Below are 13,741 nucleotides of genomic sequence, written 5' to 3'. Positions count from 1 at the left end.
CAGGCAGTTATTCTTTTTTTTTTTTTTTTTTTTTTATGTATCTTTAGAGGGGAAGGAGAGAAGGAGAGAAACATCAATGTATGGTTGCCTTTTGTGCATCCCCTGCTGGGAGTTGGCCTGCAGGGAACCAGCCTGCAACCCAGGCATGTGCCCTGACTGGGAATCAAACCGTGATCCTCTGGTTCACAGGCCTGTGCTCAATCCACTGAGCTACACCAGCCAGGGCAGGCAGTTATTCTTGCAACAATAATAATAATGTGTTATGTGCAGTGATGTTTAACTCACTTGCCGATATGTCTTTCCTCAGCCCATGTTAAATTTAGAGTATACGACAGAACCCACTCTTGCTCAGGAATCCACTGCCACGTCTCTACAAATAGACATCTTTCATTTCCCTAGACAGCAGTTTTGTCCATTTGTAGGAATGAATTATAATTTATTCAACCCATTCCCCTTCAGGTTTTTAACTGGTTCCAATTGTTTGCTACTTTAACTCATTCCACAACGACCATTTTTGTGTACCTCTTTAAGGCCTTGTCTAATGATATTCTTTGAGATAATGTCCTAGAATTAAAATTCTTCAACCAAGTAGCTTTCACATTTTTACTTTTCATTGGCTGCCAGGTTATCCCAAACTCTTCCCAATGCTAGTATTATCTCATTTTTATTCCTTGCCAGATGAACTATAAAATGATAGGCATTGTTTGAATTTAAATTCTGTTTATTAGTCAGATGTTTCAAGATGTTCCATTAGTGTTTCTGGCCATGGTATCATGGTAATAAAAGTCTTTAAAATACCAGGGTTACAGACGCATTTGCCTTCATTTTCCTCTCCTGCCTCGTCAGTTTCGATTCACCTGCAGCTTTAGTTCACATGGTTGTAAGGAACACCTTTAACTTCCATTTTTACTTTTGGGACGAAGTTGGCCGACTGTCCCGATACCGTCGCTAGGTAGCTCCTCTTCGAGAATCCGAACTACCACCTTCACCTTTCAGTAAACCCCTCTATGCCCCCATACGCCTACTCCTGTACTTTTCTCCCATCCCATTTACCTGTCTTAATTCATCGGTGTCTACATACTTTTACAATTTCTTTTTATCTGATTCCCCAAAAAAAATCTCAGAAGAATTTGAGCTGGGGTTAGAAACGTTCCCTCATGGGACACTGGTACAGAGTGAACAGAGTGTTTGAACTGCAGAGTGAAGAATGAGCGGGTGTGTACAGACAAAACACCAACAGAAAGTGTGGATGGGAGGCAGTTAGAGGCCAATCCGCTTCCCCCTGTGCATCTTTCTTTCACAGGCACATAACGCAGGAATCCCCATACTCAAAGGGAAATTGGAACTCTTGATGCATCCACTCAGAAATAGCTCTGCAAAGTTTTGATTCACAGTGTGTTTTTAAACCTCAGGTTTGGAGGACTGTTGTCATTATTACTTCAATGACTTTAGAGACTCCTTATAAATACATATTTGCTAGGGCTACCTCTCTAGGCTTTGTGCCCAACCGGAGACAATGAAGTAAAGCTACGACTGGAAGAAAACACTCCACAGACGAACTGACACATGTCAGTTGATATGGTTGAAGGTGCTTCTAGTCAGGTATTTAAACCAGCCTGACCAAGCACAATTTTCCCATTAGTATGTAGCATATGCACGCATGCTGTATACATTTTATGGATGTATTCTCTTTATGGTATGTATACATCATTGTGTAGCATGCATGTATTTTATATACATGTGTGTATGCATGCATTACATGTAGGCATATCATATATGTCATCTACACATTCCATCAGTATGTATACAAAGCCTTGGGAAAGCATTCCTTCCATCCCATGACCGATGTCCTAGGGGCAGCAAAGACCAGGCCTGCAGCAACAGAAATTGGCATTGGCAACATGTTTTCTAGAAAGTTTGGCTAGTGGGAGATGAGACTCAAAGCCTGTAGCAGCCAACACTCGTGTGGAAAGCTGTGCTTGCCGGGTGCAGGGACAGGGAAGCCAGGCAAGCCTAACCAGAGACAGAAGGAAAAGACCCCTCCACCCCCACAAGCCATCAGTCACAGGTCCTGGGCTTGAGCCTGCCTCTGCTCCCGGCATGGACAGAAAGCACGGGCGGGCGGCCTGGCCCCGATCCTCTCCTGCACAATTACCTCCCCCTGAATGAAACTGTCCTGGCTCGGGACAAAAGTATGGAGGACAGTGACTTAATTTTTTGATTAAAGAAAAAAGAGTTGAGTGAGCGAAAGCAAATGATTTATAATAAGTCCACGGAACGTTCTGTACCTCTCTCCTTCTGATGAGAGAGGTGGCGTGGGGCCCGGCTCATTAGGCAGAAGTAATGAGCCAGACTATATGCCATCTCTAATTAGAGAGAAGATACAGTAGGTACAACTGTACCTATAAATGGATGGAATAAAGGTAAGAAAAATTATTTTTAAATTTCCTTTCCTCCTGCAGCTCTCCAATGCCCGGAACTTAACGAGAAAATGGTAATAGGAACTAAGTCACATTTGAAAGAAACCCGTTTCCAATGATATGTTTTCTAATCAGAAGTTAAATTTATTTTGACACGGTTTAAAAATGACTACCTCATTCTGTCCACACCCTACTTTTGAAGCATTAATTCAATAGTTAGTACAGGGAGGTAGGGCAGGAGCAAACGCCTCCAACGGCATAGTGCAGCGTGGACAAATTTATGGCACTACCAAATACTTTGAGCAACACTCAGGGCAATAAAACACTTTTAGAAGTGCTAATGGTGATTAAATATTGAAACAAGGCTCCCAAGATTTAATGTGTTATTAAGAAATTCTGCATGCAGAGTACTTTATAAAATTCCTCAATGTACTAATTACTCCAACGAAGTTTCTAAATATATAGGTTTCTTAAAATGTGACTTACTAAGTTTAGCTTGGTCTCAGAGCGTAGATCAATCACAATGATACAGTTGTTTATAGAGACTTTGTCTTTCGCTCTCTCAACATGTCCATGGAAAGATATTGGTATCCGATTCACAATAAGGAAGTAGGTGCTCAAAGAGGTTAATAATAGTTCCTACTTACTGAACATTTACTATATGATAAGCAACACAGTCTAAACGTATTAGCTCATACAATTTTTATAGTATCCCTGTGATTTATCGAAAACATCGCGTGAGAGATCAGAAACCTGAGACGATCTCTGCTGTACAAGATCAGAGTAGGGGCATCAGCCAAGCACCCACAATGCTGGGTGGGGCGCTGGCTGCCCCCACCCCCAGGTTTTCTTCTCCCACCGCAGGAACCAGAGGCTCAGGGGTGACTGTGTCATGGGGGAGGGTCGCTGTGGTCAGCATGTAGCTGTGCCCTCTTCTCTTACCCTCTAATGCAGCCTGCCTTGGTTTTGGGGTGCAGGTTGAGGGTACTTCAGCCACCCCCCTTGTTCTGGGGATTCCCTCAGTGGTGTCTTGTTCCTAAACAGTCGTTAGTTCTTTTTGTGAGGACAAGTGAAGTCAAGAACAACTATGTTACTGTCTTGGTAACGTCACCCCAAGGAAAACGATTTAGATCAAAGGCTGGTAACAAGACTGGATTCAGTCCTAGGCTTATTTGACCCCAGGGCTTGGAAATTTCACCCCAGTGTTTTAGAGTGTATAAAGATATACGAAAATGCAATATACTTAATTTACATATGCAGCTAGATAACTCAGGTTATGAGGGAAAGCAAACTGAAATTCTGCGTTATTTCTAAGTTAATCATAAAAGAACCTGTAAGTGTCCATGTGACAACTCCAAAGCCATTGTCCTTTGTGCATTTTTTAAATATTCGAAAGTATTTGAGTGCCTACTACATTCGTGCAGATGATAAGATTATAAAACTATTAGAATTAAAATTTCACAAAGTCGTTGGACTTAAGGTCAACAAAAAACTGAAGGTACTTTTATATAATAGAACCAAAATAAGAAAACTAAGTTCAAAAATTATATTCAGTAAAACTGCATGAAAAAAAAGGACCACCAAGCACATAGGACTGAACCTTACAAATATGAGTAATGCCTCTGTACCAAAACCTAAAGACACTGCTGAAAGAAATTAAAATGCACTGTGTTCACAGATGGGAAGATTTGGCATTGTATAGTTGTCCATTCTCCCAAAATTGAGTTAGTGCTTTAAGTCTTACTTAAATTTTTGTGAAATTCACTGCTTCTAAAATTCACATAATAGCCGAGACAATCTTAAAAGAAATAAAGAGGAGGAGATATTAAACTTTCAGATATTGAGACTTTCGTGAGCTACGATAATGAAAGCTACATGTTTTGACTCAAGTACAGGCAAGCACTGGGACAAAACAGCGAACTCAGGAGCAAAGCCACCTTCACATACACAGATATATCATCTGTGACAAAGTCACCACTGCAGAGTAGTAGAGAAATGATGATCTGTTCCCAGAAAACGTCTGTAGGTCAATTAGATGTTCAGGTGGGAGAAAAATGAACCTGGACTCCTATCTCCTACCACACCCCTAGATCAATTCCAGATAAAACACAGACCTGAATGTGAAGGATAAAAATAAGAATGCACGCAGAAAAAAAGTGTTCATGATATCTGGAATATATCTCAATGAGATCCTAAGTAGGACACAAAAAGGACTAAGTATTAAAAAAATTTGTGAATCTGACTTCACTATAATAAAAAATGTCTATTGCTCAAAGAACACCATTAAGAGAATGAACGGATAAGCACTAGCCCAGATGAGACAGCCATTAATGTGTCTGTCAAAGAACTCATATTCAAAACATCAAAGAGCTCCTATTAACAATAAAAGATAAACTGTTCAATGTAAAAATCAGCAAAAACTTAAATAGGTGCTTCATGAAACAGCCTATTCAGATAACCTATGAGCACATGACAAAGTTCTCGAGACCAGCAATCAACAGTAAGTGCACCACACACCTACCGGAACGGCAAACAACGACATGTGACAATACAACTGTGGGTTAGGATGTGGAACAACTGAAATTCTCGTGTTTTGCTGGTTGGATCACCCATTTTTGAATATTGAACTAGTATTTCCTAAAGCTAAAGAAACAGCAACATGCAATGATAAATCTCACAGGCAAAGAGCTGAGCAAAAAAAAAAAATCAGTCTCAAAAAAGTACACCACTATGTGAGGTATTTTGCACGGCAGTGCAAGAAGAGGCAATGCTAATCTGGGGTGACAATCTATACTGACACTATTCTGGGGTTCCCATCAGAGCAGAAGTCGGAGCTACAGGAAATGTTCTATAGCTTTTTCCCTGGGGGACAATTATACAGGTATACACACAGATTAGAAAGTCATCAAACTGTGTCCTTAATATTTATGCAGTATGTTGCATGCACATCTTTACCATCCTTAAACATTTAAAATATTTTTAAATTTCGATAATGCAAAGCCTATCTAAAAACTGAAAGACATGTGCGCAGTGTGACATTCTTAACTGAAGTGAGCTTTTACAAATAAAGAAAGAAGTTCTGGAGTATAAACACAGATACCAAACACATGAGATGCAAACGATCAAAATGTACGTGGAATGCTAGTCAAACTCACTAATTCTAAGGAACATCTAACAATATTTTTCAAGAACAGAGAAATGGCAAAGGAGGAAACAAATGAAAAATCTGTAAGGTCAGCTAGTGTTTAAGGAAGAATGTACCTGCCTATATTTTTAAATAAGGTTGGAAAAATTTTGGGAGGTAGGCTGTTGCTACGCATCAGGGTGATCTTTCTAATAGATATTAAAATATGAAGGGACCACATACTTCAACATAAACTCTGTGGATCTATGTTAGGAAAATAAGCATAATGATATTAGTAATAGCATTACATATCAATATGGTTTAGTACATACAAGGCCCAGTTTTAGTTACTCATTCATTCAACAAATACTGAACAATAACTATGTTTCTGATACTGGAAAATAGCATGGCTTTTCATGACAAGGCTTCATCTGATCCTTTCAATGGAATGGTTGTATCGTCGTCATTGTCATTATTTTAGATTTGGGATTACTAGAAAGGTGATGCAGACCACATGGCTGGTGAGTGGGGAGATGGGATTTGAATCAGGCACTTTCGCACCAAAAGCATAAGGTCTTAAGAAACTGCACCATCAGGCAACTGTTCAAATGTGTTTGTGTGTGTGTGTGATTCTGTGTGGTTGTGTGTATGTGCCTATTAAAGTAACAGATACAAATACGTATTAGATATATGATGTTTTCTATCAAATAACTGCTCATGATAGTCAAATATTAGAGAAAACATACCTGTTCATTAATAGAAACGTGTAAAGAGTTTTTGTTGCAGCTTTATTACAATTGTGCACAATAGAGTCATTTTAAAGGAGAAGGCACATAACATGAAATGTTGTCCGTGACATTTGGAAGGGAAGTATCTCTTTTTAGAGGACTCAAGAGAGAGCATTTGTATCATAATTTCATTTTGGGGAAAATTATATTTATAACCATACTTCTAGCAATGGGCACTAAAATTTTGGAAGGGTATAAAGTTAATTGTACCTATCTATGAAGGTAGAAAAAGCAACTCTATTTTACAGAATTTCATATCATTTGAATTTTCTTGCAATGAGTATTTTTAATAGCATAAACTAATATTTTTATTTTATAGTACAGTCAATCTATAGACCATGCGTAACTTCAAGATAATTCTAAATTTAACTTCTGTTTCTTTCAGTATGTAGTACGTGTTATCTTCTCAAACTGTATGGCTGTTTTTAGCAAGAAAAGCTATGGAAACCATAAACCCAGTTTATTACATGTCAAATGTCATTTCTCAGTTTGTATCTGATACGCTAAGTCCCACTTTATCAACAGCCCTCCAGTGAAACCGAAACCAGAAAAAAAAAAAGAAAGAAAATACAGCTTATTACATACTGTTCTTCATTTTAAAACTGATCGCGGTAGACACATTCTAATTACAAGTTTTCCCTGGTAGGGTGGGTGGAAGTGAGGCCACCCCCCCCCAAAATATGTCCACCCACAACCTGTGACCGGAGCCTCATTTGGAAAACCGGTCTTTGCTGATGTAATTACGGATTCCGAGATGAGACTGCACTGGACTAGGGTGGGCCCTAAAATTAACCAAGAGCATCCTTAGCAGAGAAGAAAAGGAGGGGAAGACACAGAGGAGAGGGTCATATGACTACGGAGGCAAGGACGAGACTTATACAGCTATGAGCCAAGGGGCCCTAGGGGTTTCCAGACGCCGAAAGAGAGAGAGAGACAGACAGAGAGAGAGACAGAGACAGAGACAGAGAGAGGCAGGCGCGAGTAGATTCTCCCCCAAAGGTTACAAAAGAAACCCACTCCACAAATCCTGATTCCAGGCCTCTAGCCCACAACTGCGAGAGAGAGTCAAGTTCTCTGGCATTAAGCCTCCTCCCACTTACTGCTAATTTGTTACAGTCATCCCAGCCAATGGATACACCTTCACATTTTAAAATATTACTTCTGACACACTTAGTAACAACATAATGGAATACAATAACTAATTCTCTGCAGTCGGAGCCTTACCGTTTAAGCTCTGTCCTATCCGTGTTGTGCCAGAGGCAGAATCTGCAACAGAACCATGGAGAGTCCGTGCCTCGAAGGCGGTATCATCCTCCTCCACCCCATTGATGAAGAAACTGATTTTTGTCTGGTGCACCTGTAAGAAATGACCACCATTACTGTGTCAGCTGCATAACCTTTAATTTTGCGATAACTACAGTTCAGCCGTCTTAAGGTAATTTTCTGTTTCTTCACTTCCTTCGTTTGGAAAGGCAGGATTCACTCTAACGGCTCAGTGACATATCTCTGTGTTTATGTAACTAGATACACGAATATGTATTGGAGTTTCAGGCTGTGAGGACATCAACCCGAGCATTCACAGGCACGTGCAGTTGTTTGTGCTGTGTTTGACAGTTCTGATGGCCATGCTTCCGTAAGCTCTTTGAGGCTCTGTTGTTCCTTTAGATACTAGTCAAATGTGGTACAGCCATATTTGGAAATAAATGCAAATGAATACAAGAGAGAGAAATAGTCAAAACCAAATGTTTGTATTGTATTGCATTTTGATGTCATATATACATACATAGACGACATAGAAATAATTCAGTTTAAGCTCTAACACACAATACTTCTCATAAGCTTTTGTTTTCTTAGGTGTTTTCTTTTTTGTTTTCTGAGTATTTCTTTGTAATACTCAGCTATAATAATTCTCAGCTATACTCTCCCATATGCAGAACTTTTAAAAATTGCTAATGGTTTTTAGGTTAATTATTTAGGCAACCTAATAACGCTCTAGACAAGGGCTTAGTAAACTTCCTCTGTAAACAGCCAGAGAGTAATTTTTTTTTATTTGCGAGGAAATGATTTTGCGGCTTGAACAACCCAGGTCACAAAGACCATGTATGAGAGGTTAGCATGGATGTCTTCCTATGAAACTTTTATAAAAGCAGGTGCCCGTCCAGATTCGTTCTGTGGGGTATAGTCTGGCGACCCCTGGATTACACCATTCAAAGGTTGGACATCTGTGTTTGTGTGATCTCTGAATAGCAATTCAAGGTTTTGCACAGATTACTTCATCCATGGTGTCTCTACAAAATCTTCAGTGATTGCATACTTCTAAATAAACCAAGCGGCAGATTTGACATCAACTGTATTCCCTGCAAATGGTCCCGTTGAAGTGCTTTTAAGTTGAATGTAAAAAGAACTGTTGGTACTCTCGGCAAGAGGCTGTGTGCAATGACAAACAAAAGGCCGGTGGACGGGGTCGAGAAAGAGAGAGAGAGAAATTTAACATCCTGCAGTTGAAACGTGAGATGCTAACATTTTAACGAAAATGTGTCAAGTCAGAGCATTCAAAATGCTATTAAAATGGCCTCCCAGTAATTGACAAAAATAAACCACCACTCTCCAGCATCTTTAAATCATGGGAGTGATATGCTTAAGAACCCCTTCAAACACCCCCTTTCTCTAAAGCCAAACCAAACCTGGACACTGGCAACATTAATTCTTCAAAAAGTTTTCCAGTAAGGCTTTCCTGCATTCCCTCAACCCGTTTCATTGTCCGTCCTTAAAATCCCCTTTCCCGGGGTTGTGTGGTACTTAATTACAAAACAAACCCTCTCCATAAAGACCAAAAATCACACACCCACTTCTGCTGGGTTTTGGATACATACCTCTTTGCTGGGTACCAGGGGCTGATTTTTTTTTTTTTTTTTTGCATCCCATTTTTTTACAGCCTGTTACTGTCATTTGGTGTTTGACTGTTATCATTATAAAAGATACAGGCTTTTCTACTTTGTTATTTGTAGCATTATCTCATGTTTTACAGCATCTTTGAACAACAGGCAGGCACATGAAATATAACTGGCGAAAAGTTCTCGATGGTGTTAATGCATAAAAAAGAATGGGGCTCCATCTGTACTGTCCTTACCCAGCCAAAAGCTGATGAACGGCCAATTTCCCTTTATCACATTAGCACAGCCATGAGGGAAACACATTTGTTCTAGTCAGCTACACTAAAGATACTATTACCAATCTAACATATACATGTTTTATATCAGCAGTATTCTCAGAGCACGAGAGAGCCACCCATATATTAACACTAGCATGACAGTTTATTTAAGAAAAGAAAATTGTCTCCGTAGAGGGACAGAAGTTAGAAATGTATGGCGAAAGCTCAGTGTCACTGGTCTAATAAAGGTAATAATTCTTGGGCTTTCTTTATAGCAGGTAACACTCCTGTGACAGCTGTGTCATATCATTCAAATAAAAATGTTGTCTTTTACAAGTTTAAGTGCACCTTTATTTTGAGTCAGATAGGAAACATGTTTTTGATTTTCTGTGTGCACTGTATTAGATCTGTCGTCGGGAGTTCAAGACCTTCTTCTCTTTTCTTTTTTTTTTTCTCTATTTTTTATCAACTCATCACATATGTGCTTCGTGGAAGGATTCAGTGTCACTCACAGTGAATTCTGGAAGGATGGTTTCACTTCGTCGGCGCTTAAAAAAAATGATGGATGGTGATCCCAAGCCACTCTGGCCTGTTGTCCCTTCCCCTACCAGCCACCTTTCCATAAATAAGATGGAATCTCCTTTGGTGCCCTGGACCATGTTTCATATTCCAAAACTCTCTAAACTACTTTGCAATTCCTGTTTGGGCGCCCAGCTCAGAGAAGCGGGCGAGATGAAGGTGGTCTTTTGCAATAGCTCATTCTGATGATCCCCTGGCCAGTTATTTAGGGGGATAGAAATATATACACCAGAATTTCTGATCTGTGGAGAGAAAGGCTTTCGCTGAAGTAAACTCGCCACCTATCTCATTCTCCACCCCACGAGAATTAGAGGAGCTTGTATGTGTTGCTTGGTGCAGCTTGAAAGGACGGACGGGCAAAATCCGTAGCAGCTACGGAAACGCCTGAAATCTCGCATGAGAGATCCAAAATCACTTTGGAAAGAAGAGGTAGGGAAGCAGGATCGTTCCAAGCCTTCACGCTCTCAGGATGTGGTATTTTATTTTCACCTCTTTTTGGGTCAAAATTGTGTCCTTGTGATAGAAAGTATTCATTTACTTGAATACGAGAGTATATTTGATTTAAAAACATAGAATCCCTGACCATTCTCATGTGAGTATAATTTAAAAATCCACAAGGTCATCCAGTAGATCCCTGAGAAGCCACTAAGGGGAAAACATACAATCAAGTTCACCTGGATTACAGTAATTGCCCACACTCACCCATCCCATTGTAATGTCAAATCTTTGTTGCTACTCTACTCTGGCTGGCCACCCCCACGCAAAAGGAGCTGCTGGGGGATGGAGAAGCATAGACAACAGCATCTGCTCTGACTGCCTCGCCTGGGAAAGAGGTTCATAGTTTTCCTGTTACTTCTATCCTCCCGGTTTAAATTTAACTGGATAAAACATCAACCGCGCACTCACACTGGCTCTGTGAGTTACAGCAAGAAAATCGGGATCCTTTCTTTCAAGGAGCTTGTATGTATAAAACAGAATAATTTTAATACTGTTTGAATTGCTATAAATGATGATGTCTGTGTCTAAGTTCTGATGCTTAACGCAGTTAGTGAATGAAGTGCTGGCTTTTCAGGGAGCGGTTTTGATAAGTTGCGTCTTGACCTGTTGATGTGTGTGGGGTATGTAGCATATTTTAGGGTCTCTGTTGTGAGACCTGCCTTCCCTGAATCAACTCCCAAGCCCCCCAGCATTCCAGTTCCACTAATTTGGTGGGTCTCATTTTAAAGCACACCCATTTTAACCACGTTGAATAATACCTTTTTCATCAATTTAACACAAAGTGATTTGGCAACGGGTCTTGAATCCAAACTCACTCTCACATTTTGACTGTGAAGAACTCAAACAAAAAAAAACCACTGCGATATGGCCCCAAAGAGACAACTTTATGGAGGAAAAACGTCTTGCACTTCCTAAAATACAAGTGCCCTGAAATAGAATTTTTATTTCTAGATTAAAGAAGGATTTGCATAAAAGACTCGAGTATCCCATCTATAAGTTTTAGGCATAAGGAAGGCAGTGGAGTCTGAAACTTCCACAAGGTTATTTTGAAATGTCACACGTGTGTTCTAGTCCCCTGCCTGGGAGAGTGCGGGGTGCCTCTGCTCACCCTCCTAAACCCAAGGCCTCAGGGTCTCCCTCCTTCATCCCACCCAGTTTTCCTTCTAACCTGTCACCAACAGCCAATGTCAGTGTGATCAGCGTGGTCGCCTCACGGTCCTAGTGACAACACAATGCTTCATTCTATATCCATGTTTCACTCAAGCTGTTTCCCTACAGGAATGACTTTCCTGCCACCTTTCACCTACCTATGCTTTTCGTATTTTTCAATATATCCTCCAAAAACCCTCTCTCAACTACTGCAGCATCGTGTGCTTGTAGTTATTAAAAAACTAGCATGTCAAACACTGTTCTAAGTGTTTTTATGCATATTCATTCTCTTATTCATACAACCACCCTGAGGTGGGGTGGTGATTATCTCCATTTTAAAGAAAATAAGGTTGAATCGCAGAGAATTGAGAATACAAAACCAAAAGGTTGTATTATTCAAGGTCACAAAGAAGGTTGACTGGTGGCAGAACTTGTTTCTGCCGATTTTGATTAGTCAATACACCCAGTTCACGTTCTGAAGCAGCAACTATCTAGTTCATCGGACGCGTCCAGTGAATCCGTCCCTGCAGCTCTGCACACTGATGACCCAGAGTCCACTGGGCCCTGCACAGAAGGGTGGTGACCTCGGTGAGCTGTACGGCCCCCTGCCCCGTGCTGGGCACTGTGCCTTGCTCATACCACCGCGACTTCTCAGACTGCCCCTCCACAGCGCTACTGTCTCCCACATGAGGAGACACAGATCTAAGTGCCCCAGTATACTGCTTCTGCTGACTTTGGGAACACTTTCATCTTCACACAGCTCTTGCTAACATGTAACTAAACTGAAAGCTCTCCCCTTTATAACCTCAATGCCCAAGTCGATGCTCTGGCTCCTGACATCTCACCAAACAATCTTCCCACCTGTTCCAGGAAGACGCTTACGCAGGTGCCGAGAAAAGTGGTGTCCCTCCCCTCCTGCATCCTCTTCAGGATACATGTGCTCAGTTTCTGCAGTGTTCCAACTACGCCTTGGTTCTGGGTCTCTCTCTCCTTAAAATGTGGCTCCAGAAACACTAAAATCCCAACATGGTGTCTGACCTGCCAAATTAAAATGGGATTATCACCTTAATCTAATCCAAAATTGCCTGTGAGATTTTTGGCAATGACGTCACATGGCTGAAACCGATCACTGAGGGAAGCTATTTGCTCAAGCACTTACCTCACTGCCAAAGCACACCCACCCAGTCCTGTACACATGCGGCCAAGTTTTGTGGACCCAAGCACAGCAGTTTATATTTATCCATGCTATGTTTCATCTTGTTAGATTCAGCCCATTGCTCCAGGCTGTCAAAATCTTTTTGAATGCTGTGTCTGTCATCCAATATATTTACCATCCTCCAAGATTCGTGTCATTTGCAAATTTGATGAGCGTGCCCTATGCGCCGGGCAGACACTCAATAAATACTCACTGATTGATTGGCTAATTGATACTCCAAAAATAAAACCACCAGCACAACCTACACCCTGTTACAACTCTAAGCAGTAAAAAGGCACCATTCCTTAACAGATAAAACATGTCAAAGTGACCTTGTTCACGAATGGTCTTCATATAATTACTTAATCATAAATACTCTCTAGCATTAAATGGTCTGTAGTAAGCCATATTTATACAAACAATACCAAAAAAAAAACAGTTGAGGCAGAAATCAATCACATGGGTTGCCTGTTCCCTATACCAGTTTGAATCCCCAAACAGCACTTATAGCTTCCTTTGCTCTGACAATATGAAAGATGCTACAGAAAAATGACTTCATATACAGGTACCGCCCTCAAGGACTTTTCTAGTTTGTTTTTGTTTCCAATTTCCATTTCCCATGAGCCCACACATGGGATTTCAACACTCCCTCCTCTTCCTGGACCTTCACCTCCCCAGGTGCCCTCCACATCTCTTCCCCACACACGCTTTTGGTTTTCCTTCTTTGAGCAACTCGGACAAGCCCGGCCCGTGAAGGGATCTGTGTACCACATTTTCACACTATGCATGACGCCCTGGATTTGCTATTCTCCCCTTGCTATCCATTAAAGCTCTCCA

The 13,741-nt window shown here is 40.8% G+C and overlaps 1 protein-coding gene across 1 annotated transcript in view; it reads right to left on the bottom strand.

The window, feature by feature from the left end:
* Window positions 1-13,741, bottom strand: part of USH2A (usherin) — a 530,092-nt gene that overhangs the window by 483,591 nt on the left and 32,760 nt on the right. Inside the window, exon 4 of the mRNA XM_037069500.1 lies at window positions 7,557-7,689. Within this exon, the coding sequence (XP_036925395.1) occupies window positions 7,557-7,689 (133 nt within the window). The remainder of the gene's footprint in view (window positions 1-7,556; window positions 7,690-13,741) is intronic.

Source organism: Sturnira hondurensis, unplaced genomic scaffold, assembly GCF_014824575.4.
Source record: "Sturnira hondurensis isolate 20B ecotype Veracruz unplaced genomic scaffold, ASM1482457v3 Scaffold0018525, whole genome shotgun sequence".
NCBI lineage: Eukaryota > Metazoa > Chordata > Mammalia > Chiroptera > Phyllostomidae > Sturnira > Sturnira hondurensis.
This window is presented reverse-complemented; position numbering and strand designations above follow the sequence as displayed.